This window comes from Macrobrachium nipponense, chromosome 12, assembly GCF_015104395.2.
Source record: "Macrobrachium nipponense isolate FS-2020 chromosome 12, ASM1510439v2, whole genome shotgun sequence".
Lineage (NCBI taxonomy): Eukaryota > Metazoa > Arthropoda > Malacostraca > Decapoda > Palaemonidae > Macrobrachium > Macrobrachium nipponense.
In genome coordinates, this window is record NC_087205.1 from 69,097,882 (window position 1) to 69,123,962 (window position 26,081).

The 26,081-nt window shown below is 43.7% G+C and overlaps 1 protein-coding gene across 2 annotated transcripts in view; it reads left to right on the top strand.

Annotated features, from left to right (window-relative positions):
* Positions 1–26,081, top strand: part of LOC135224584 (ectonucleotide pyrophosphatase/phosphodiesterase family member 5-like) — a 204,837-nt gene that overhangs the window by 136,568 nt on the left and 42,188 nt on the right. The window contains exon 7 of one of the 2 annotated variants that reach the window (XM_064263715.1): positions 22,405–22,451. The exons of the other annotated variant lie outside the window; for it this stretch is intronic. Coding sequence (XP_064119785.1) covers positions 22,405–22,445 — 41 coding nt within the window. The 3' untranslated portion in view covers positions 22,446–22,451. The remainder of the gene's footprint in view (positions 1–22,404; positions 22,452–26,081) is intronic. 2 annotated transcript variants of the gene reach the window in all.

Here is a 26,081-nt window from a genome sequence, read left to right on the forward strand (position 1 = left end):
TATAATAATATATATGAAATAGAAGTCTACTCAGTTCCAAGTAGGAAAGATAAAAATAAGCAAATTAATATTGCAAAAATAAAATTTACAGGCCAAGATCTCCCACTCAAAATCAAAATTCTTGGATAAAATAGAGAAGTGCATCCATTTATACCAAAACCACTTTAGTGCACTCAATATTCATTGTATGGGCACACATACAAAAAAATGCCATAATAAAGCAGTATGCGCAGTGTATGCATCAGACACCCATACTACTAATTAGAAATGTAAATCCCCAAAATGTATTAACTATGGACAATCCCATCACACAAAATCTAAAGAATGTTGTTTCCTAACACTTTTATCAATACAACACAGAACTCCAGTTGTTGATAAATAGAACAGGAATGTCAGTCAAAGAGGCTAGACTCAAGCTAAAAGTAAGAGGAGTCAGTAATTCATCTAAAAAACCCTCCTTCACAAACGTAACTAAAAATCTAAATATCGATCATATTAATAACAAATAACAAGATAATATAAGGGTACAAACTGATTCTCATATCAATAATGCTGAACCCTAAAACAAGCATGTTGATATATCCACCAGTACCACTACTAACACTGAAGATTCAGATATCCATGGAAAAGAACCTCCAATGGAAGAGGAGTCAAATAATAATAATAATCGAACTGACATTAATTTTGTGTACTAAACGAAATGTAAACTACAGTTAATAAAATATGAACATGTCAGTTTAAATAACAAAGCATAGAGTAACTATATTTGATACATGTTTAGTAAAGTTTGTGTAATCCTACTTTGAAGACGAAAGTGCTTATAAGATGAAATAAAGTACTGCAGTACATAGTATAAGGTGAAATTGTGCAAAATAAAATTCACATAAGGCACTGCTTTTATATATTCAATTAACAGTGACTTCATACTCTGTAGTATGCATACAAGTGCAATTTAGCTTGATTTAACCTCAAATCTTAGAATTCTAAGTCTGTGGTTGCACAATGAAATAAAGAAGCATTGCCAAATCACTTAACAAAATTTTGTAAGGAACTATTTTTATATGCTTGATGAAGAGTGATTTGTAGTATACATAGCATGATAGACTTTTTGGCCGGGTTGGCATGGGTAGATACCCGGGGACCTACCCGCTTACCCACCCGGCTGGGTGGGTGTTTTTTTCAAGTTTTTAGCTGTTTTAGTTTGATACATAATTTAAAGTGGAACAATTATATTTACAACCCCCTTTTTTAATTATGGAAGATATAGTAGAATAGTTTTCTAATCTAAAATAAAATACCGGGAGGGTTTTTTACCCTTTTTAGCTGTTTTCTGCTTCTATAATACATTATTATGGTACTATTGTGTAAATTTTAGTGTGATACATAATGAAGACTAGAACAGTATACCTAGAAACCCCTTTTTTTATTTTTGGAAGACACAATATAGTTCATTACAATTTACATTACAGCAGGTCTCCTACTGCAAGATCAGTTTCTGAGACCTGTTTTAAGTCAGATCTGTTCTTAAGTCAGATTTATGGTCAGACCAGGCACATATGGTACTTGAGATTTAGCCTAGGCCTACTAAGTAAACTGAAGTATCAACTTTTGACTGCAACAGGGCATTACTGTAGTGTACAGTTACAGTACATATACAGTATGCGCATACATTATAAAATATTTTTTATGATTTTATATTGAAAAATAATGTAATTATGAAAAACTAGCTACATTTAATACTTTAGGCCTAAGACAAACAAACTTAACAATGGTTTTGGGTAGTACAGAACTTAAACTTTCGTAGTCCTATTCAAGCACAAATAGTAAAGATGCATTTAAGCAAAGAGCTAGTACAGTACAGTAATTCAATAGACCACCACATTTTAAGTAATTGTAATTATGATTATTGTATTCTTCAAATCTGAGCTCGCATGTCCCAGAATCTACAAGCTATCAATAACAATATATAACAGGTCAATGCAGTAAATGTTTGAATGGAAAGATAAAGACAGCCACAGTTAACTGTAATGAACTAAAAGAAAAAGTTGGAGAACTTAGAGAAGGAATGCATTTCAAGCTCAACAAGTTTTATCATGTACATAAGGCATTTGGCTTTGTGGTTTCTCTTTACTGTTACATCATCTAATTTTATGGTAGTTTATGCTACATGTCAGAATACTTATTGTGCACTACAAGACAGCAAGTATGTAACTTGAAACCCACACCTCATACTTATGTGTGACCTATAGGCAAATGATGATAAATAAATGAGATAGATAAAGATAATGGGGAAAAATTTTTTTTTTAAAAAAAGTTGCTGTCAAAAACATGGGACTTCAGTTTCCCAAACTTTCCATAGTAGGCTGAAGCTAAAGAAGTCTTAATTACCATATATATCCGTCCTGGTCTGACTTAACCCTTAAAATACAGGACTGCAATATTGGTACAGACTGGACTTAAAATCGGTCTCGGGAAAGGATCTTTTACTTACTCTTAATTTTTGCAAGGATTATAAGTAGATAGAAATATTACTAGATTTAAATAGTAAAGGTAAAGAATGAATAAGGAAATAGAAAATATATATGAAACTCTTAAATTGCAAAAAAACCCTCCATTTTTCCCAATAAAACCTGGGGTTTTTAAAAAAATAAAACCCAGGGCTGGGTTTTTCTAAAACCCCCGAATTTTTTACCAACCCTGGGTTTTGGAAATACAGTACATGCATAGAGATGTGTAGTTACACATTATTTCATCGAACATCTCAGAATTTCTGAGCATGTGACTGCAAGATGAACAAAGTGTGATACAGTACTTTTATGTTTAAGGAAACGTCAGATGCTTCTCTAATTACAAACTTTCAAGTTACAAACTTTCAGATGTGAACAACCATGATTGTAAATTAAAAGTGTACTACTTTACTGTATTATTATCATGATTTGCTTAATGTAGCATTTAGGTTTTATATATCATTCATATTAATAAAATACTACTCTATAAAATGCAGTACAGTACTAGTATTGTGTTTTAGTATGAAAAAACTGTACATATTGACTCTGAATATATCAAGTTGGACTTATGAACAAATCAAGATACGAACAGCCATTCAGAATGTAACTCATTCATAAATAGAGGAACACCTGTACAGGTAAACTTAACAATGTATTGCAGGTGCATTACATTATGTTATTGTGTGGAACACTAGCTAAAACACAAAAGATTGTTACTGCAGAGCACACTTTTGAGTTCTCAGAACTTCATAGGCAGATTATGATGGCAACTGTTCTTCTTTAAAGGAAGCAAACTCGAAGAGGTCCATTGTAAGACAATCTCCTCTCTTTTACTAACAGGCAGTGAATGGCTCTTTTATCAACACTTGAATAAATTGTTGCCTTTGGAGTGTGCTCTCTGACAGATTGTCGTATAGAAAGACAACAGCTACCATTTCGATCAAACAATTTCCAGCAATAGGCAACACCAAAAGATGACTCCTCTTTCCCAGGGTCTTTGACACAATTTCTTCATTCAAAAAATATATTCTTATCACTTGAATATTTACTTGCTTTTAAAGGACATAATTGCAAAATTTTAGATTTACAACTGTTGTTGACATACAGGATACTTATTTATATTGACTGACAGGACAATTGAATTAAAAATTCTGGTGGCTTTTTAACTTGGATCTTAGGACTTATGGAAAGTTACCAGACATACACTTTCGACAAACAGGTTGCCTTTTGATTCAACAGTCCTCTTCCCCCTCGATATGGGACCACATTGACGTGGTGAGGGGGCTCTTGAACCCCAGGAATTAGTTCCTAGGTTTGAGTCCAAAAGTCTCATATATTTTTATGTATTTATTTGGAGTAATATTGTGGAATTTTCCACTTTTTGTCAAATTTGTTGGACCTGACAAATAGGAAAAGATACCATAGCTGGGAATGGGTTTATATCCGAAGTTAAATAGTGGGAACTTAGGTAAGACCATCAACTTGTTTGTTTGTATGGTGTTTTTATGTTGCATGGAACCAGTGGTTATTTAGCAACGGGACCAACGGCTTTACGTGACTTCAGAACCACATTGAGAGTGAACTTCTATCACCAGAAATACACATCTCTGACCCCTCAATGGAATGTCCGAGAATTGAACTCGTGGCCACCAAGGTGGCAGGTCAAGACCACACCGATCATGCCACTGAGGCTGCCTGATAATGTTCGGACCTGAGAATTTTCAGGCGGAACTATTCTGCAGGACTGGACCACGGATTCCAGGGGGCGTTTGGTTCTGGGTATAGGACTCTCTGCATTCTATCCAGTTTGCCCATAATGTGATTAGGGTGGGGATGATTGTATTCTTGTAATACTCTCAGTCCTATTAAGCAGGTTTGGCTTACACTTGGGCCACTCTAATCATGTTGTGATATCTCCTGTGGGGTAGGGTGGGGAGGCATACATTTGGGAGTCGGTTTCTCACTTGTGCCATTGGTGGAAGAATTGACTCCATGAAAGGCTGATGATATCTTTTAAAGGTTTTCAGGTTTATTTTTTTTTATTCCCTCCCCTCTCAAATCTTAATGTTTAGTAGTTAAGGATTCAAGTACCCCTAGGCCCTATGATGGTGCTCATCTGGCACAGATGATGACCTCTGCGTGTGTCCACCATGGAGATTCAAAATTCTCCAAAAGTTGATGACTTCTCCAAAAATAAATTTATGAAAAGCTGTAATAACGAATCTGATCCCCCTCCTGACTTCCCCTACCCTCGATCCTCTAGCCATGCTTCAAGCCCAGAAAAGGGATTTTGACGAAGGAAAAATCTATTTCTAGGCGATGGGTTCGTGTCGCCCTGTGAAACAATCCTTAAGTTCATTATTTCTAGGGTAAATAACCTAATAAATACCAGAGAAAAATAAATCAAGAAGATGTTAGTATAACTGACTCGCTCACTCTATAAAAGAAGTGTCGGTATGGTAACAGGGGCGAGTGAGACCACTACCACGAACCTTTTGCCATTTAGAACTTCCCACATAAAAATCTCCCACCTGAGAGAGCCGATCCTAAAGGAGGATGCGTCTGCTACTACTACTAATACCCACGCCAAGCGGAGTGCAGCGCCTCTAGTGGTCATCCTTTTCTAAAGATGTCCATCTTGGGCTGCAGGGTGGGTAATAAGGGTGGGTTTCACAGGGCGACACGAACCCATCACCCAGAAATAGATTTTTCCTTCGTCAAAATCCCTTTTCTGGGCTCAGTTCGTGTTGCCCTGTGAAACTAGTACCAGAGAAACAGCACAAGATGACAATGGAGGGTCTTAATGAAACAATAAAATAAAATAAAAGTATAATATAAGTGAATCAAAAGTTATGATACAAAAATTACAATATAAAGGTACTTAAAACTAGCTTAATATAATAATAAAGAGTAAAGCATAGCTTAATATTATGGTATCAAAACAAATTCTCAAGAAGATTCACTAAAACTAGATTAATATATATACAAAATATACAAAAGTTATTGTGTTCTACCCTAGCATAAAAATAAGGGTAGAAGCACTGAAGCACATTTATATGCACAGTTATGTGGATGTCCCTAGCAAAAAATATTAGGGACATTCCACCAATATATCATCCTAGCAGCTAAGGCTAGAGGACCATGTAGAGCATAACGGTATAGGTGAGACATGTTAGACAAGGTAGTAGAAAGGAGACCTGGATCTTCAACTATAACTACTGTGCAGAGTCAGGGGAAAACTATGTTTCCCGCTGCCACTGCTGAAAATTTTAAGGATTCCAAGGACTTAGGTAATGACGCTTGAAGACTGTCGGTGATTTCCATCCAGTATATTTCTTAAGATGCATCAAAATTTCATATGTTGGAAATAATTAATAGAGGTAGCTACAGCCCTGATATCATGTGCTTTTGGGAATGATTCAGGATTGGCTTGTTTAATGAAGTAAAGGATCTGCTGTCTGATTCCTTTTACTGATAAGGTGCCACCTCTTTCTCTCATAAAGAGAGGACCTGAGGATCTAGAGGATGTCCGAGACAGAAAGGCTCTTAAGGTCATTACTGGACAGAGAGAGGGATCTTGGGGAAGAGGAATGACTTTCCAAGGTGCCCATCTTGCTAGAGGATCCTCATTTTTAGCTAAAAAACTGCGATCCGGGGAAAGCAAAACTTCTCCTGAAGGGAGAAATTCCACATGACCAGATATGTCTGGATAGAGCAGACAGTTCTGAATTCTGGCCCCTGAGGCCAGGCTTAGTAAAAAATAGCGTCTTTCTAAGTAACATTATAAATGTGCAAGTCGAGTTGTCAGTGTCCGAGGCTAGCTTGAGGACGTCATTTAAAAACCATGAAACTGAAGTAGGTCTCTCAGAAGGTCTAAGTCTAGCACAGGCTTTGGGAATAGACGTAAAGTAAGATTCTGTTAAGTCTATTTTAAAACCCAACTGAAAGATTTTCTTTAAAGCTGATTTATTAGTGGTAATAGTGCTTGCTGCTAGACTTTCTCAAACAAAGACCTAAAAAAGGATATAGCTAAGTTAACTGTCATGGTTGTAGTGTCCGTTTCCTTCAGGAAAGATGCTAGCTTTTTGACAGCAGAATCGTACTGTCTTAGAGTTGATTCCCTCTTATCTGATTCTAGGAAGAGGATGTTTTGGGGATCAATATCTGCATCTTTTTTAGCCGCAAACTTCATGAAGTCCATAAAGTTAGGGTCCTGAGAATTCCTGAGGAAGCGAACACAGTCCTCATTTGTACTGATGAGACAGTTTGGGATTGGGAATCCGTCGAGGTCGGAGGCCCATTCCAGTAGCAAGGGGTAACCAATTGCTCTTTGGCCAATCTGGAGCTCAAAGAGTTACTTGTCCTTTGAAAAGTCCTGAGTTTGTTCAGAACTTTCTGGAGAAGATTCACTGGAGGAAAGATGTAGATCCTTCTCCACTGATTCCAGTCTATTGACAAGGCGTCCGTGGCATAGGCCAGAGGGTCCAGGTTGGGGGCCACATAGCAAGGGAGCTTGTGGTTCGCTTGTGAGGCGAATAGATCTACCTGGAGATCTGGTACACTCCGGATCATCCACTGGAACGACTTGACGTCCAGAGACCACTCTGATTCCAGAGGAACTGAACGGGACAAGACGTTCCGCTATTACATTCCTCACCCCTGCTAAATGGGTGGATGATAGATGCCATTTGTACCTGTTCGCTAAGGAAAAAAAGGGCTATCATGACATGGTTCACATGCTTGGATTTGGATCCCCCCCTGTTGATGCAGTGTAATACTACTGCACTGTCCAAAACTAGCCTTAGATGAGACTTCTTTGGGGGAAGGAGCTTCTTAGGGTAAGAAATACTGCATTGCTTCCAGAACATTTATGTGGAGCTGGCGGAACTGAGTGGACCAAGTCCCCTGAACTTTCTTGAATTGAGAGTATCCTCCCCAACCGGTTGGGAGGCATCTGTGTGAATAGTTAACGCCGGAGGAGGATATTGAAAGGGAACTGACTTGGACAGATTCTTTATTTACCTTCGCCCATGGACGAAGTTGGTTGTGAAGGATTTGTGGAATCACTGACAACTTGTCTCGAGATTTGACATTTGCTCTTGAGCGCCAAACTCGATTTATATCTTTCAGTCTTGCCTTCAAAATGGACGTCCGTCCACTGAGGCAAACTGGAGGAACCTAGGATTCTTTCCTGGTTTCTCCTTGAAGCTTGCTTGTTGTTGAGGAATTGCCTCACTGACTTGGCTATTTCTTTTCTTTTGATCCCACCGGAATTGACAGATTGGGTGAGAGGATAAATCCCATTGGATGCCTAGCCACTGAAAATGATCTCCGGAGTGAATCTGGATTTCGTTTTGTTTTATGTTTTTATGTTCCAGGAATTGAATTACCTTCTCTGTGGCTCTGAGGCAATTCCTCGACGGTTGGTGCCCAAATCAGCCAATCATCGAGGTACGCTACTACCATTATCCCTTGTGATCTCAGTTGTTGAACTACTACTTCCGCTATTTTCGTGAATACCCTGGGGGCTACATTCAGTCCGAAGGGCATCACTTTGAAAGAGAATGCCTGGTCTCCTAGCTTGAAACCTAGGTATGGGCGGAAGTGTCTCGCGATAGGGATATGATAGTATGCGTCTGTAAGATCGATAGAGGTGGTGACGGCCCCACGGGGAAGTAAGGTCCGTACCTGCGAGATGGTCAGCATTTTGAACTTGTCGCAGCGAATGAAAAAGTTTAGCTGACAAGTCTAAGATTATTCTTCTTTTTGAAGAGCCTTTCTTTGGCACGCGAACAAGCGCCCTTGAAATTTCAGATGCCTGACTCTCGACAACTCCTTTCTGAAGGAGCTCCTCTGCATAATCTGCCAATTCCTTTGATGGTAGTTGAAGAAATGATTTGGTTGGTGGAGGATCTTGATCCAACTCCAACCTAGTCTTTGGACACGATGCTCTGTGCTCATTGCTGAACCCCCACCTGTGACGGAAGAGGAACAGCCTCCCTCCTACCTGGGGAGCCTCACTGCTGCTGTGTGGGATGGCCTCCACGTCCCCCTCTGAAGTGCTTACCTCTGTTGGTAGCCCTTCCCGAACCTCGCTGGCAAAAGTTACCTCTCGCCCTGCTTCCTCTTGAGAACCTATTGAAGGTAGGGAAAGCCTGGCTTTCAAACATGGGATTGAAAGCTGGGGAGACGGTGTACGAGGTCGAGGGTTGGTTCTGGGGGGATAGCAAGAGGATAGGTTGGCTTTGACCTTTCGATGTTGAAGGCTGACCCGGTTGGGTAACTGGGACGGCCTGGACGAAGTGCTGCTGCTGCTGGTGCTTCTGGTATGGTTGGAAACCTCTTGGTTTTTCTTGAGTTTCTTACCAGAAGAAGGAGGGTTCTCCTGCTTCCTCTTGGTTGAGATACCCCACCGAGCTCTAAGGCTTTGGTTAAGCCTTGAAGCTTCGTGGTGCACCTCATTCACAGAAGACTTTCGGGAACAGTCCGCACACCCACATGTTGGAAGCAAGAAGCTATTCGGTTCGTGGCGAATGGTAGCTTCTTGCAACACAGCAGTTTTCTTCTGGCCATGGAAAAGTCATAAGCATCTGCTTGAACTGATTGCAGTTGGGACTTAGCCAAGATCTTAAACAGAGGCTCCGTACCATACGAGAGAGCAGCCATCTCAGTTATGACTAGGGAGTTGAGTGATCTCCCTAGCCTAGTCCTCGCGTCAAATTCTGCCTGAATGAGGCTATCAGGCAGTCTAGGTAGCTTCTCACCGAACTGATCCATGGCACAGTCCGGTTTCAGCTTTCCTACCGTGAAAGTAGCCGGTAGGTTCTCCCAAAGTTCTCCAAACGCAGGGAAGAGAGGAGATGTGGGCTCTGCTTCCCTGAGCTGCGGAATGGGTTCATCCTTCAAAAACAGCATGAAGGGTCGTCTCCACCATCTTGGTCGTAAAGGGGAGTGAAGCCTCCTCCTCCGTGGCAAATGGTGAAGGGACTCTTGAAGGCCTGGAGTTTGGTATTAGAGCAATCCCAATCCTCCAGACAGTGAACCCCACTCCCTCGGGCATGGTCTCTAGTATACAGGACAGTCTCCCTAGGGATCTTGTCTTCCCTATTGAGAGCTGTCTCTGTTAGCCTGGCATATCCTATAAAAGGCTGTGTCAATCCGGGGGGGAGGGTAGTAACTCAAAGTCCTCGATCCTTCTTGTTCCACACTCCGGTATTGAAATAAAAACCATCCTTGAAGGGAGCATAAGCTGCTACCCTCCAAGGATTGTTCATAGAGAATGCCGGAAGAGAATCATGAGGAGGTAACTGGACCAGACCAGTACCTACTACCGGGAAGTTGGCCTGAGGAGCCTGGTTCAGGCCAGCAAAGCGGTTATCGTGTTCTAGAACACGATTAGAGAGGTCCTGGATAGACTGACCTGATTGGTTGATGCTGCTAGAGAGTTGGGCAAACATTTGCTCAAATCTCGTCCCAAGCGATCCAACCATTTCTCCTACTTGCTGTAGGACTCCTGCCAAAAAGGTAGCGGGGTCAAAGGCACTAGGTGCCGTGATCCCGGCAGGGGTCACCGGGGGAGTTCCGGCAGCAACAGGGGGAGGGGGTGGGGTTGGCTCGGTCGGAGGGCGGACCTTCTCCTTAGAAGCTTTGCTTCTCGACCCTCTCGAATGTGAAGGATCAGCCTTAGCCTTCACTGCTCCGGAGTAGGATGCCGAAGACTTTCGTGAGGAGGAAGACGACGTCTTTTTGGACGTCGTCTTCTGGAGGGTCTTCTGCTCTCTGTGCCCTTTTACCTTAGGAGGCACAGAAGCAGCAGGCGTAGGAGTAGGGATCTCAGATCCTGTGAAGCCTTGGAAAGAAGAAGGAGGAAGGAAACAGGGGAAGAAGATCCAGGTGCGCCAAGGGAAACCCCCCTTGAGCGCCTGAAGCACCTACCTCGACTAACAAATCTTCTACACCTACCGCCATTGGCTCTACATTGATGTCTAAAGTGGCGACGTCCGGCACGATGTCCTGGCCCGACACGTTTACGAAGGCCTGCTGCACCTCGCGTTGGATGGAAGCTATCGCTGGAGCTGCTGTGGCGGGATCCACATAACCTGTCGCTTTCCCTCCGGGGAAGATCTGGACAGCCAACTTCTTGTCAAGAATGTAGGGCTGTCCCTTGGCGGCGTTCCTGCCGAAGCCGCCTACCCAAGCCTTCAGAGTCGCTAGGGCGACCTCCTTCACAGCAGCAGCCTGAAAGAGAGGACTAATGAAGTCCTTTACGGCGGAGCTATAATCTTACAACTAAGACTTAAAACTAAGATATACATATATGATGGAGGAAGTAACTATCTTGATATCTACTTACTCCATCCAACAACTGACTCACGAGGTCATAGCATATGGTGCATGCCTCGTGGTGCCAGACGATCAGTTCGCCATGGGTGGTGGCGCACGGGGCGTGGGTCCTGCACTCCTCGTGGCCACAGGGGTCTTGGAGAACCGCATTGCAGCCCGGTTCCTGGCAGTTGGTAGCCTGTAAGTGGAAAGATACATGAGTATCGGGAAATCATAACTTACAGTCTAAATACGAACTCCGTTGCATGCCGGAGTATACAAGTTATTCTAAAACTAGTCCTCTACCGTAATACGTGTGGGCGCTAGGGCGATCTGGTTGGAGTCTCCGGTGTACACCGGGGACGGAAAAGGGGAGCAACCAGAAGGATAGGATAACCTTAGCGAGGATGGAGAAAATAACCACGACGGAGAACGGAGGAGGCAGTTAAAGTAAATTAACAAAAATATAAAAGGAGCATGTATACTTCATACAGGGAGTAAGACATGCCTCCCTTCCGACTACTAGAGGAGTGCCCGGGTAAGGAAGCAAGCGCCCCTCCGGTAGCAGAAAGAACGGTAGTAGTAGGCAAGCTTCTGGGCCCACCCTAGGAAAACTCCTACCCCGGTGGCTGGCGGAGCCAGCTCCTATTCCGACAACCGAAGGGGCCCCCGGCTAGTGAGCAGGGGCTCCGTCCGTTGGTGGTGGAATGGAGAGGGGGGGGGGGGTAGGAGAGCGAACGAGACACACCGGAGAGAGCCGAGGCGGCCGGAGGGAGGGGTGGCCAACCCCAACCCCCTCCCACGTCGGAGCTCCACGGATCCCGAGTTGAAAAAGTGGTCTCCCCAGACTCCCAGCTGGCCGGGCCTCCCAGGAGCCCCCTCGAGAGAGAGAGAGAGGGAGGGAGGCGCTCATGCGGTTGCCATGACAACCGTGGTGAGCCCGGCCAGACCCCCCCTTACCACGCGGAAGGGAGGGAAGGGAGCTGGGTAGGGCGCCCAGTGGGACACGTGATCAAGGGTGGACCAAGAGGTGATAAGCAACACAACCACTAGGCAAGTGACCACACGAACCCAACTGTACCAAGTGTGAATGAACACGAAGGGTAATAGAATGCCAAGGTACTGGACGCCCTAAAAGCTAGCCTAACCCAGAATAATATAAACACTAGATAAAAATAATTAATAATAAACACATACATCGTAAAAGAATGGAAGGAACACACGAGTGAGAGAGACAGAAGTCCAGGAGAAGACGAACCGTTCCGAAGAACAGTCGACTACTCGGAGCCAGCCGTAGCCGATGAAGAGCAAAAGCTGGGATGCTGGACTAGGGAAAAACACTATAGCCCTAAATACCTAAACCATAGAGATAACTGGGTGACAAAGGTATGGGCTGTGAATTCCTAAATTCTATAATACGATGCAAATAAATAGTGTAACACGTAATAAGAACCCATGAAAGGAAAGAAAAGATGTCCCAGTATGGAGGACTGGGAAATCTTAACAACACGAGGCAGGCCCATGGCCGCCACGAGTCAACCGGGTGACCGTATGTAACCTAAAAAACGGAAAATACTGGTCCCTGGAAGACAAAAATACGAAATCTAGACCGGTCGGGTAACTTAACTTAGCTGCAGCAATAGCTGAGCGTTCCATCTCGAAGTAATCCTAAAGACGATCACAACACAGAGGAAGAAAAAACGTGTGTGTCGCAAACGAGCTAATAGAAAAGGATGACCACTAGAGGCGCTGCACTCCGCTTGGCGTGGGTATTAGTAGTAGTAGCAGACGCATCCTCCTTTAGGATCGGCTCTCTCAGGTGGGAGATTTTGATGTGGGAAGTTCTAAATGGCAAAAGGTTCGTGGTAGTGGTCTCACTCGCCCGTTACCATACCGACACTTCTTTTATAGAGTGAGCGAGTCAGTTATACTGACATCTTCTTGATTTTATTTTTTTCTCTGGTATTTATTAGGTTATTTACCCTAGAAAAGGGATTTTGACGTAGGAAAAATCTATTTCTGGTGATTGGCTCGTGTCGCCCTATGAAATATCCTTAAGTTCATTATTTCTAGGTAAATTATCCTAAAATTACCAGAGAAAAAATAAAATCAAGAAAATGTCAGTTAAACTGACTCGCTCACTCTATAAGAGTGTCGGTATGGAAATAGGGGCGAGTGGGATCACTACCACGAGTCATTTACCATTTAGACCTTCCATCATAAAATCCCCCACCTGAGAGAGCTGATACTAAAGGGTGATGCGTCTGCTACTACTACTACTACTACTGACGCCAAGCGGAGAGCAGCGCCTCTAGCGGTCATCCTTAATAGATGAACATCTTGTCCTGCAGGGTGGGTAAAAAAGGAACAGGGTGGGTTTCATAGGGCGACACGAGCCAATCACCCAGAAATAGATTTTTCCTACGTCAAAATCCCTTTTCTGGGCTCAGCTCGTGTCGGCCTATGAAATAGTACCAGACAGACAAGAGGAATAAAGGACAAAGGAAACCAATAGTAAAAAGAATTGATATAATATAAGTGAATCAAGACTCATTACAGCATACTAACAAAAGTACTTAAACTAGCTTATACTAAATAATGGTAGGTTAATTATACCATATTAACATTAAGTACTTAAAATTAGCTTATACTAGAAATTGGTGGCACATAATAGTATAATGGTAATTAGAACAATATATAATGATTCACTAAATTAAGTATTATTTACAAAATATACAAACTCATTGTGTTCTACCCTAGCATAAAAATAAGGGTAGAAACACTGAAGCACATTATATGCACACAATGTGGATGCCCCTAGCAGAAAAAAAAAAGGGGCAGTCCACCAATAAGATCTCAGCGGCTAAGGCTAGAGTATCACAAAGAGCATAGCAGTAGGGTGAGGCATGTTGGACGAGGTAGGTAGAAAGGAGACCTGGATCTATCTACAACTACTGTGCAGCATCAGGAGAAACAATGTTTCCCGCTGCTACTGCTGAAATTTCAAAGATTCCAAGGACTTCAGGTAATGACGTTTAAAGACTGTCGGTGATTTCCATCCAGTATACTTTTTAAGATCCTCAAAATTCATATGTTGGAAATAATTAAATTGAGGTGGCTCTACGCCTCTGATATCATGTGCTTTTGGAAATGATTCAGGGTTGGCTTGTTTAATGAAGTAAAGGATCTGTTGTCTGATTCCTTTCACTGATAAAGTGCCACCTTTTTCTCTCATAAAGAGAGGACCTGAGGATCTAGAGGATGTACGAGATAGAAAGGCTCTTAAAGTTGATACTGGGCAAAGAGAAGGATCTTACGAAAGTGGGATGACTTTCCAAGGGGCCCACCTTGCAAGGGGATCCTCGTTTTTAGCTAAAAAGCTGCGATCCGGAGAAAGTAGAACTTCTCCATAAGGGGAGAAATTCTACATGACCCGCATCTCTGGATAGAGCCGACAGTTCTGAAATTCTGGCTCCTGAAGCCAGGCTTAACAAAAATAACGTCTTTCTAAGTAGCATTATGAATGTGCAAGACGAGTTGTCAGTATCTGAGGCTAGTTTGAGGACATCATTTAAGAACCATGAAACTGAAGTAGGCCTTTGAGAAGGTCTAAGTCTAGCACAGGCTTTGGGAATAGACGTAAAGTAAGATTCCGTTAAGTCTATTTGGAAACCCAACTGAAAGATTTTCTTCAAAGCCGATTATTAGTAGTAATGGTGCTAGCTGCTAAGCCTTTTTTCAAACAAGGATCTGAAAAAGGATATAGCTAAGTTAACTGTCATGGTTGTAGTGTTTGATTCTTTCAGGAAGGATGCTAACTTTTTGACAGCTGAGTCATATTGTCTAATAGTTGATTCTCTTTTATCTGATTCCAGAAAGAGGATGTTTTGTGGATCAATGTTAGCATCTTTTTTAGCCGCAAACTTCATGAAGTCCATAAAGTTAGGGTCTGAAGAATTCCTGAGGAAGCGAACACAGTCCTCATTTGTACTGATTGCGACAGCTTGGGATTGGGAATCCGTTGAGGTCGGAGACCCAATTCCAGAAGCAGAGGATACCAGTTGCTTTTTGGCCAATCTGGAGCAATCAGAGCTACCAGTCCCTTGAAAGTCCTCAGCTTGCTCAGAACTTTCAAAAGAAGATTCACTGGAGGAAATACGTTAGATTTTCTTCCATGATTCCCCCCAGTTCCAACGACAGGGCGTCCGTGGCATAAGCCAGAGGGTCCAGGTTGGGGGCCACATAGCAAGGGAGCTTGTGGTTCGCTTGTGAGGCGAAGAGATCTACTTGGAGACCTGGGACTCTCTGGCATATCCACTCGAATGACCTGTCGTCTAGGGACCATTCTGACTCCAGAGGGACTGACCGAGACAGTGCGTCCGCTATCACATTTCGTTACCCCTGCCAAATGGGTGGCAGATAGATGCCATTTGTGCTTGTCTGCTAGAGCAAAGATGGCTATCATGACATGATTCACGTGTTTGGATTTGGACCCTCCTCTGTTGATGCAATGTACTACCACTGCACTGTCCAAAACTAGTCTTAGATGAGACTTCTTTGGGGGAAGGAGTCTCTTCAGGGTAAGAAATACTGCCATTGCTTCCAGAACGTTTATGTGGAGCTGGCGGAATTGAACGGACCAAGTCCCCTGAACTTGCTTTAATTGAGAATATCCCCCCCAACCAACCGGACAGGGAGGCATCCGTGTGAATGGTTAACACCGGAAGGGGATATTGAAGGGGTACCAATTTGGGCAAGATTCTTCACTTTTGTCCATGGACGGAGCTGATTGCGAAGGATCTGTGGAATCACTGACAACTTGTCCCGAGATTTGGCGTTTGCTCTTGACCGCCAAACTCGAATTATATCTTTCAGTCTTGCTTTCAGAAGGATGTCCGTCACTGAGGCAAACTGAAGGGAACCTAGGATTCTTTCCTGGTTTTCTCCTTGAAAGCTTGTTTGCTTTTGAGAAATTGCCTCACAGACTTGGCTATTTCTTTGCCTTTTGACCACCGGAATTGACAGATGTGGGAGGATAAATCCCATTGGATTCCTAGCCACTGAAAACGAGACTCCGGAGTGAGTCTGGATTTCGTTTTGTTTATCTGGAACCCCAGATGTTCCAGAAATTGCACTACCTTCTTCGTGGCTTTGAGGCATTCCTCGACAGTTGGTGCCCAGATTAACCAATCGTCGAGGTACGCTACTACCATTATCCCTTTTTTTTTTGTTTGTTTCTCAATTGTTGACCTACCACTCTTCTGCTATTTTCGTGAATACCCTGGGGCTACATTCAGACCGAAGGGCATCACTTTGAAGGAGAACGTCTGATTTCCTAGTTTGAAGCCTAGGAATGGACGGAAGTGTCTGGCTATAGGATATGATAGTATGCATTTGTAAGATCGATAGAGGTGGTGACGGCCCCACGGGGAAGTAAGGTCCGTACCTGCGAGATGGTCAGCATTTTGAACTTGTCGCAACGAATGAAAGAGTTTAGCTTTGACAAGTCTAAGATTACCCTTCTTTTTGTTGAGCCTTTCTTTCTTTGGCACGCTGAACAAGCGACCTTGAATTTTAGATGCTTGACTCTCGCAATAGCTCCTTTCTGAAGGAGTCCCTCCGCATAATCTGTCAACTCCTTTGATGGTATCTGATAGAATGATCTGTTTTGGAGGAGGATCTTTGATCCAACTCCAACCCAATCCTTTGGACACAATGCTCTGTGCCCATTTGCTGAACCCCCACCTGTGACGGAAGAGGAACAGCCTCCCTCCTACCTGGGGAGCCTCACTGTTGTTGAGCGGGTTGACCTCCGCGCCCTCCTCTGAAGTGCTTGCCTCTTGCAGCTCTTCCTGTGCCTCGTTGGCGAAAGTGACCTCTCGCTCTGCTCCCCCTAGAGAACCTGTTGAAGGTTGGGAAGGCTTGGCTTTCATACATTGAGTTGAAAGCTGGTGAGACGGTGTATGAGGTCGAGGGCTGATTCTGAGGAGACAACAGAGAATGGCTGTGTCTGCTTAGAAGTCGAAGGCTGCCCCTGTTGTGTAACTGGGACGGCTTGGACGAAATGCTGTTGTTGCTGCTGTTTCTGGTAGGGTTGGAACCTCCTACCAGTTTTCTTCAATTTCTTACCAGCAGCAGGGGCGCTCTCTTGCTTCCTTTTGGAAGAGATACCCCATCTGGCTCTAAGGCTCCGGTTAAGCCTAGCAGGCCTCGTGATGCACCTCATTCACAGAAGCTTCTGGGAAGAGGTCCGCCCACCCACATGCTGGAAAGCTAGAAGCCTATTAGGCTCGTGCCTAATAGTTGCCTCCTGCAAAACATGCTTTCGACAGTTCCTTCTAGTCGAAAAGAAGTCGAAGGGCATCAGCTTGAACCGACTGGAGCTGGGATTTAGCCAGTATTTTAAAAAGTGGTTCCGTAGCATAGGAAAGAGCAGCCATCTCCGTGATGATAAGGGAGTTAAGAGATCTCCCAAATCTTGTGCGGGCGTCGAATTCTGCCTGAATAAGGCTATCAGGCAGTCTCGGGAGCTTCTCGCCAAACTGGTCCATCGCACAGTCTGGTTTCAGCTTGCCTACTGAGAAAGTGGCAGGTAGGTTCTCCCACAATTCTCCGAAGGACGGAAAGAACATAGATGTTGATTCCGCCTCTCTCAATTGTGGCATGGGCTCGTCTTTAAGGACTGCTTGGAGAGTCGCTTCTACTATCTTAGTAGCGAATGGAAGAGAAGCCTCCTCCTCCGTAGCAAAGATAGTGAAGGGGCTCTTGAATGCCTGGAGTTTGGTATTGGTACAATCCCAATCCTCCAGGCAGTGAACCCATTCCCTCTGTGCGTGATCCCTACTATACAGCACAGTCTCTCTAGAGATTTTATCCTCCCTATTGAGAGCTGTCACCGTAAGCCTAGCATACCCTATGAAAGGCTGAGTCAGTCCGGGGGGGTAGAACTCGAAGTCCTCAATCCTTCTTGTTCCACACTCCGGAATGGAAATCATGCCATCCTTGAAGGGGCATAAGCTGCCACCCTCCAAGGGTTATCCATAGAGAAGGCTGGTAGGGATTCATAAGGAGGTAGCTGGAGGAGACCAGTACCTGCCACAGGGGAGTTCGCTTGAGGGGCCTGAGTGAGGCCAGCGAAACGGTCATCATGCTCCCTAACCCGGTTAGAGAGGTCCTGTATTGATTGACCAGATTGGTTGATGGTACTAGAAAGTTGAGCAAACATTTGCTCAAATCTTGTACCGAGAGAGCCAACCATCTCTCCCACTTGTTGCAACACTCCTGCTGAGAAAGTGGTGGGATCAAAAGAGCTAGGTCCCGCCACCCCAACAGGAGTTACCGGAGTAGATCGGTAGAGCCGGAGAAGGCACTGGCTCGGCAGGAGCGCGGGCCTTCTCCTTAGAAGCCTTGCTTCTTGAGCTCTTCGAATGAGAAGAGCTAGGCTTCGCCTTCACCGCGTCGGCGTAGGATGTTGTAGAACTTCCTAGACCGAAGAAGACGACGACTTCTTGGAAGTCGTCTTATGGAGGGTCTTCTGTTCTCTCTGTCCCTTCACCTTCGGGGGTACAGAGAGAGCGGGTGAACGAGAAGGGATCTCAGATCCCGTGAAGCCTTGAAAAGAGGAAGAAGAAGGAACAGGGGAAGAAGATCCAGGAGCGCTCAAGGGTAGACCTTGAGCGCCCGAAACACCTACCTCAACCAACAAATCCTCCGCACCTACCGCCATAGGCTCAAGATTAAGATCCAGGTTAGCTACGTCTGGAACAGGCTCCTGCGTCGAAACGGACCCAAACGCCTGCTGCACCTCCTGCTGGATGGAAGCTATGAGTGGGGCTGCTGAGATGGGGTCCACGTACCCCGTCGCCTTGCCTCCGGGGAAGATCTGGATGGCCAGCTTCTTATCTAAAATGTAAGGCTGGCCCTTGGCGGCGTTCTTGCCGAAGCCGCCTACCCAAGCTTTCAGGGTTGCTAGGGCGACTTCTTTCACGGCGGCAGCCTGAAAGAGAAGGCGATATGAAGCTTCTAGCGGCGGAGATACGGTTTAAAGGAGCTTAAAACTAAGGGTAAATCATTGATAACAGGAAATATGTCCAGGAGTTTACTTACCCCACCCAAAAGCTGACTCACGAGGTCATAGCAGATGGTGCATGCCTCAGGGTGCCAAACAATCATCCCGTTGTGGGTAGTGGCACACGGGGCGTGGGTCCTACATTCTTCATGGGCGCAGGGGTCATACAGAACAGCGTTACAGCCTGGATCTTGGCAGTTGGTAGCCTGTAAGTGGAGAGATACATGAGTATCAGAGTGCACACTTACAGCCTAACATAGACTCCGCTGCATGCCAGAGCAGTAAGTTAATTAAAAAACTGTGCTCCGCCGCAATACGTGTGGTTAGATAGGCGGTTGGTTGGGGTCTGCAGCTTACGCCGGAGACAGGAAAAAAGTTTCAACCAGGAGTGGTGAGGGGCCATGAAACCACGACGGAGAACGACGGAGATAGTACGTAAAAACTAATAAACCAATAAATCATCGTATCAGTAAGGGTATATCCTTATAGAATGAGATATGACTCTTTCCGCCTACTAGAGGAGTGCCCGGGTAAGGAGCGAGCTCTCCTCCGGTAGCGAAAATCAGGATATAGTAGGCAAGCAATATAGACCACTAGTAATTTCCCACCCCGCCCGCTGGTGGAGCCAGATGGACCTTTAACCGAAGGGGCTCCCAGCTTCAGCGGGGGTTCCGTCCGTTAAGGTAGGGGAAGGGTTGTGAATGGGGAAAAAAGGGGGGGGTAAATCCCGGCGTGAACACGGCGGGCGAGAGAGAGAGGGGGTGGCCTACCCCCTCGTCCCTACTACTACCCGTCGGGTAACCCGTACCCGAGACAAGTGGTCACCCTAGCCCCCAGCTGATACGGAACTCCTCTGGCCCCCTCAGAGGGAGAGGGAGGTAGGCTACGGTGGTTGTCATGACAACCAAGGAGATCCACCAGACCCCTCCCTACCACATGGAAGGGAGGGAAGGGGGAGGGTAAGGCGCCTAATGGGACACGTGATCGTAGGTGGCCTAGGACGCGATAGCAACACAACCACAGAGGGGCCACGTGAACCAAACTGTACCAACACATGGCACAAGGCACCTAGGCTAGCCTAACACCCAAATAACATGATAATAAAAATAAATACATCGTAAAAAGATAGAAGAGACACTTGAGTAAAAGAGAAAGAAGCCCAGGAGGAGGCGAACTGATCCGAAGAACAGTCGACTACTCGGAGCCAGCAGTAGCCGATGAAGAGCAAGAGCTGGGATGCTGGGCCAGAAAAACACAGTATAGCCCTAAATACCAAACTAAGAGATAAAAGGTAAAAGGGATGGGCTGTGTCCTACTCTAAAACAAAAAACGATGTAATAAGACGATGAACGTAAAATAGAGCCCATAAGAATAAGATGTCCCAGTATGGAAGACCGGGAAATCTTTAACAACACGAGGCGGCTCAAGGCCGCCACGAGTCAACCGGAGACCGTATATGACCTAAAAAACGGAAAATACTGGTCCCTGGAAGACTGGAATACCAAAAATTATTACTTATGAGGCACTTAACTTCGCCGACCCGAAGCGATTGCAGCACGTTCCATCGTTGAAAAGGATAAATCCCAAGCGAAAACAACACGAGTGAAAAAAGATGCAACTAGCGTTGTCGAGCTAATAATTAAGGATAACCGCTAGAGGCGTTGCTCTCCGCTTGGCGTCAGTAGTAGTAGTAGTAGCGGACGCATCACCCTTTAGTATCAGCTCTCTCAGGTGGGGGATTTTATGATGGAAGGTCTAAATGGTAAATGACTCATGGTAGTGATCCCCACTCGCCCCTATTTCCATACCGACACTTCTTTTATAGAGTGAGGCGAGTCAGTTTAACTGACATTTTCTTGATTTTATTTTTTTCTCTGGTAATTTTAGGATAATTTTACCTCGAAATAATGAACTTAAGGATATTTCATAGGCCGACACGAGCTGAGCCCAGAAATAATGAACTTAAGGATTATTTCACAGGGCGACATGAACTGAGCCCAGAAAATAGTTTTCATGTCAATACTACAATGGAACAGTAGAGGTCTCAAGACCCAAAGCAAAGAGCTGAAGGTACTGCTCCATGACCATAACCCAGGCATTGTGTGGCTCCAGGAAACTAAGCTTGGAAGCACACAATACAATCCTACATCAAATTACAGCATATATAATTCTCCACCACTAATAGGAGATAGAGCTAAGGGAGGTGCAGCAATTATTGCACATAAATCATTGCAACACTCCTTGCTATCAATTAATACAATCTCCAAGCTGTAGCAGTAACTTTCATTTTAGACAACTAGATTACAGTGTGCTCCATCTACCTTCCTCCTGATTTGGATTTCACTTATAATGATATTCATTGACTGATCAATCAGCTTCCTACTCCGTTCCACCTTCTTGGAGATTTTAATGCGCATGTTCCCACCCCATTTGGGGTGGGAACATGGCAGCTGCAAAGGGTAGGATGTTGGAGGGTATTATGGATGGTCATGATATCACTCTACATAATAATGGAGCCATTACGTATCATAATATCTACTCCAGTAGCTACTCGGCTATTGATCTGAGCATTTGCTCATCTAGTATTTATATTGATTATGAATGGTCAGTCAATGAATATCCAAATGGGAGTGACCACTTCCCAATTCATATAAAATCTGTTAAGAATCAGCCATCTGAGTCACCTCCTAAATGGAAGGTAGATGGAGCAGACTGGAAGAAATTTAGCAAGTCTGCTGTCATGGAGAAGAATGTAAAATAATTTCCATCCATTTCAGAGGCATAAAATTATTTTAATGACACTACCGTCAACAGTGCAATTGCCTCTATTCCAACAATGAAAGGAACAAAACCTGCAGTAGTATGAGAAAGATAATAGAAAATTTTATAAAAAGTATAAGAGGAGTGGAACCGCACAAGCCTAAGTTATTACCAACATGCTGTGGCCAAGCAAAATAAATATTTTAAAAAGGCAAAAAGAGAGTCGTAGATGTGCTACGTAAATGGCATTAGCTCAAAAATGACTTGTCCCTGGACCTCTGCCTACCCTTAAGATAAACAGTGCCCTAATTAGCCATTTGTAGTTTTTACACATTGCTCATTTCTGTTCATCAGTTATTTTTTCAGAGATGCAGCAGACAGTGTAGGCTAATTCTTTGAGATGCAGCCCAGGGTGCTAGGGGTTTGGGTTACTATCCATAATAAGGTAATGGGTAAAAACTATTTACTTCATCAGTGCCTAGCATGGATGATCACCCAAATTTAGACTGGCTTATTGTAACAATTCTTGTTATTGCAGCACACTGGCACCAATATGAAAGATATACTTTTATAGTAGTTAGTCTCATTAGAAAATAATTTTAAAATCCATTTTAATAATAATACAGACTGATTAGCTAATAAAGAAGCATTCTTTCACTTACTCTTTTTGTCTTTTGTTCATGAACTTATTTCTCCTTGCAAGTACTACACTATATTAACTTTTAAATCTCTGCTTTCTGTGGTCAGGAGTTGCTACTGTTTACTTCTCGATTCATCACTGTCAGTAATAGCAGGTATATATCATTGGTGATGAGTGCACATAACACTCTGATATACTGATTTACTTTTCTGAGATTTCCTTTTTCACTTAATACTGCATGATTTGTTCAGTAGTATACTTTAATTTTAGATTGTGTACTACTATTTTTCATTTCAGTTTGTGTATTAACTTGCATGTGTTTTAATAGCATTATGATTTCCCTGATTCATTTAGATTGTATAAGTTAATAATCTTATGTTGTCATAGAAAGACGGATATTACTGTAAGCGGTACAACTCGATAGTTTTGAAATACAGCATGTGTTAATTTTAGCAGTTTAATTATCAGTAAAATTTTTCTGCTTTATTTTTATTGTTTTCCAAATCAACCTAGCTTTTTATAAAAGTAATTTTCTCTCATAACTATAAATAGTATGGCTTAGTACTTCAATAAAGATAATTGTGTTCTTTGTTGATTATGAAACTTCCAGGGAATAAAGGTTGTGTTACTGTAATTGCTTCATATGAACTTTCCTGAATTCTTGGTTAACTTGAAGTCCTTATTACTGGGACTAGGTACTATTACTGTATAAACATCTTAACTTGCTGATGGGTTATTGTTTGCTGAGAAAAGTATGATTTTTTTTCTTAACTCCCTGGAAAACTTGACTATAATGCATAAATAAGAATTTCATAAAACTCCATAACAGTGAATGAACATGGTATGAAACCATCCTGATTGTCATGGAGGTGACTGGCCACTCACTGCTAGAAGCCACTAAGCAGTGCATATAACTCCACTCAGTTGTGACTTAGCTTATTCTAATGATTCTCCCGTCTGGTAATCCTGTCTAGGTTGTTTTTACCTAGTTAAATGAGTGTTGTTTGTTTTCAGCTCTTCATCTTTGTTTGAGTAGTTTGAATAATCATTGTAATTTTATTTATTAAAAATATTAGTTTAAGTTAACAAATTACTTTGTGTCCTTTATTTTTGTGTGTACTAAATACAGACTATATAGAGTATTTTTTTTTATTAAGTAATGGTTTGTATTGTTTTATTTTACACATGGACTCAACACAATTTAAGTAATGTTATAATATTGAGGATGACTCACTTATTACATAAACCTTGTTTTATCACAGATCCATTACTTATCATTAGCCAACCATCATTCTCCTTGATTGCCTCAGGACGACTGTCCTTTGTTAACAAATAAAAGATTGGTGGTAGCCTTGTGAACCTGCCTGTGGATCCCAGGGCTCACAGCAGTTGTATATATCACTGCCTGTGTGAAGCTGTTAAAGGGCATGTACTTCCTCAAGCACAGGCCCTTATCCAGAAGATACTTCTTTCACTTTGTCCCCTTTCATTCAGTCTGTGGATGATCAGAAGATAACAAGATGCAATAGCTCTTAATAAGGATGATTGAAGCTTCTGTAACCCCAGACAGACAACGCTATGCACTGCCAGCCTATGGGACTTAGACATCTGGTATTCCAGTTAAGAGGACGAGGTTAAAATAGACGACAAACTGGTTTATTTCTTTACTAATGAAGACATTCCAGAAGATCCATTGACACATGTGAGTCATCATTTACTGAGGTTTTGGATTGGGTATGCAAAATTTTTTGCTTGTAGAGATTATAGAACCCAAGACAGGTTAGCTTTCAAGGCCTTCTCATCAGTGGCTTTTGATTTTCCCTTAGCCAGTGCAACAGCTGACATTTTGGTGAATATCTGAGACTGGATGGCCAGAAAGGGATTTAGTAAAGGCTATAATAAAACCGTTCCTCAACAGCTCTCTTCACTCCCAAACCTGAGGTTGAGGAAGTTCTATATCAGAGATGATAACCTCAGGATCCGGTCTTCTGTTGGGTGAACCAGGTTCTTATGCTTACTTGTCAACTGCTAAATATTTTTTCTGGGCTCAGCTCGTGTCGCTTGCGCGAAATATCTTTAATCTATTATTTCTAGGGTAAATGTACTAACACATACCAGAGAATAAATAAAATAAAGAAAAGGTCAGTATAACTGACTCGCTCACCCTCTAGGAGGGTGTCGGTATGAACACTAGGCGAGTGAGACCACTACCACGAGCCAAATGCCAATAGAAATCTCCCACTACAAAACCCTCCAAGAGGGGAGCCGTCCCACAGAGGGAGCAAGCTCGTACTACTACTACACCATCCCATGCTTGCGACTGCTGCGCCTCTAGTGGCCTATCCTTTTGCAGTTAGCTCACACGAGTCGCACGTGTTATTTTTCTCTCTGTGATTTTCGTGCCCTTTCTTCGGATTTTCGATAATGGAGCGTGCAGCTATTGCAGCAGCTAAGTTAAGTACTCAGTATTTACGGTTAGCGAGTTTTTTCCGTCCCCGAGACGGTATTTGCCGTTTTTTAGGTATAGATACGTTCTCGGGGGCTGGAAGCATGGCAGCATGGTCCTGCCGCATGCTGGGTTCGTTCTTGGTCTCCCATACCTAGAACATCCCTTATTATTCTACGCTCTATTTGGATTATCCGTGTTATTAGGTCTACTCAAGTTGTTATACAAGTATGTATTTCACCTTATGTAGGCTTTTCTATCCAGACCCTAGTCTAGGTTCTTAGTATCGGCCCCTGACTAGCTTTGAGGGTGTAGACTTGCCTTCGGGCTAGTCGTACACTCCTGGATTTTTTCTCCTGCTATTTTACCTTCTCTCTTTCATTTTTATTATATATTATATTTATATGTTTTGTTATTGTTAGGTTAGTTGGCGTCTGGCTTAGCCTAGGTCATGGCTCGTAGAGCCTAGTCTACCGTTGATCAGCTCGGTCGCTTCCTCATAGCTTCTCTCTGATCAGTTGGTTTTAGCCCTATGGGCCTATATGCTACCGCTTTTCAGTTCTAGTTGCTTTCCGATAGCTTCTATCTGATCAGTTGGTTGGCCTAGGCTTGGTTACCGTATCTTAGTTTACCGCCTCGTGGTCACTACGTGATCGCGAGTTAGCCAGTCGCCTACCAGTCCCCCTCCCCCCCTCTCCCGCTCTCCCATAGAGTCGGGCGGGGGTGGGTCGGTCTGTCCTTGCTCGCCCAGCATGCCCGAGCCTGCCTCCCCCTCCCCCTCCACCGGAGGGGCCTGGGAGTCCGACAGTCCCTGACTGGTTCCGACCTCTCCGCTTCTCGGCTCGGCCGGGTGGTACGTTGTGGGGGGCTCTGGCCTTCCCCCCCTCCGTTACTTCCTTGTCGCTCCGGGTTAGCGCGAGTCTGTATGTCATCTCGCCCTTCCCTCCTTACTAGAGCTCCTCCCTATCGGAGTCCTGGTATCCAGCGGAAGGGTATAGTCCACCGTAGTTGGACCGGAGCATACAGTAGGTCTTTACTAACCGTACCGTATTGCTGAGTTACTACACTCCGCTCACTGGACCTAGTCCGGTTCACTTGCATGTAGGTTTTTTTTTTTTTTTTTTTTTAAGTTATCTTTTAAGTTTATCTTAAGTTTCTTAAACCATCCCCGCCCCTCCCTTCATATTTACCGGATCTCTCCGGGATTATAGCCTATTCAGGCAATGCAGGGAGGGGTTATGCCCAAATTTTTTCCGAGCTCCGCCTCGTAACGGAGTTCTTTTGTCCTTAGTCTGTAAGTGTTACCCTTTGTTTAAGATACTCATGTGTCTTCCCACT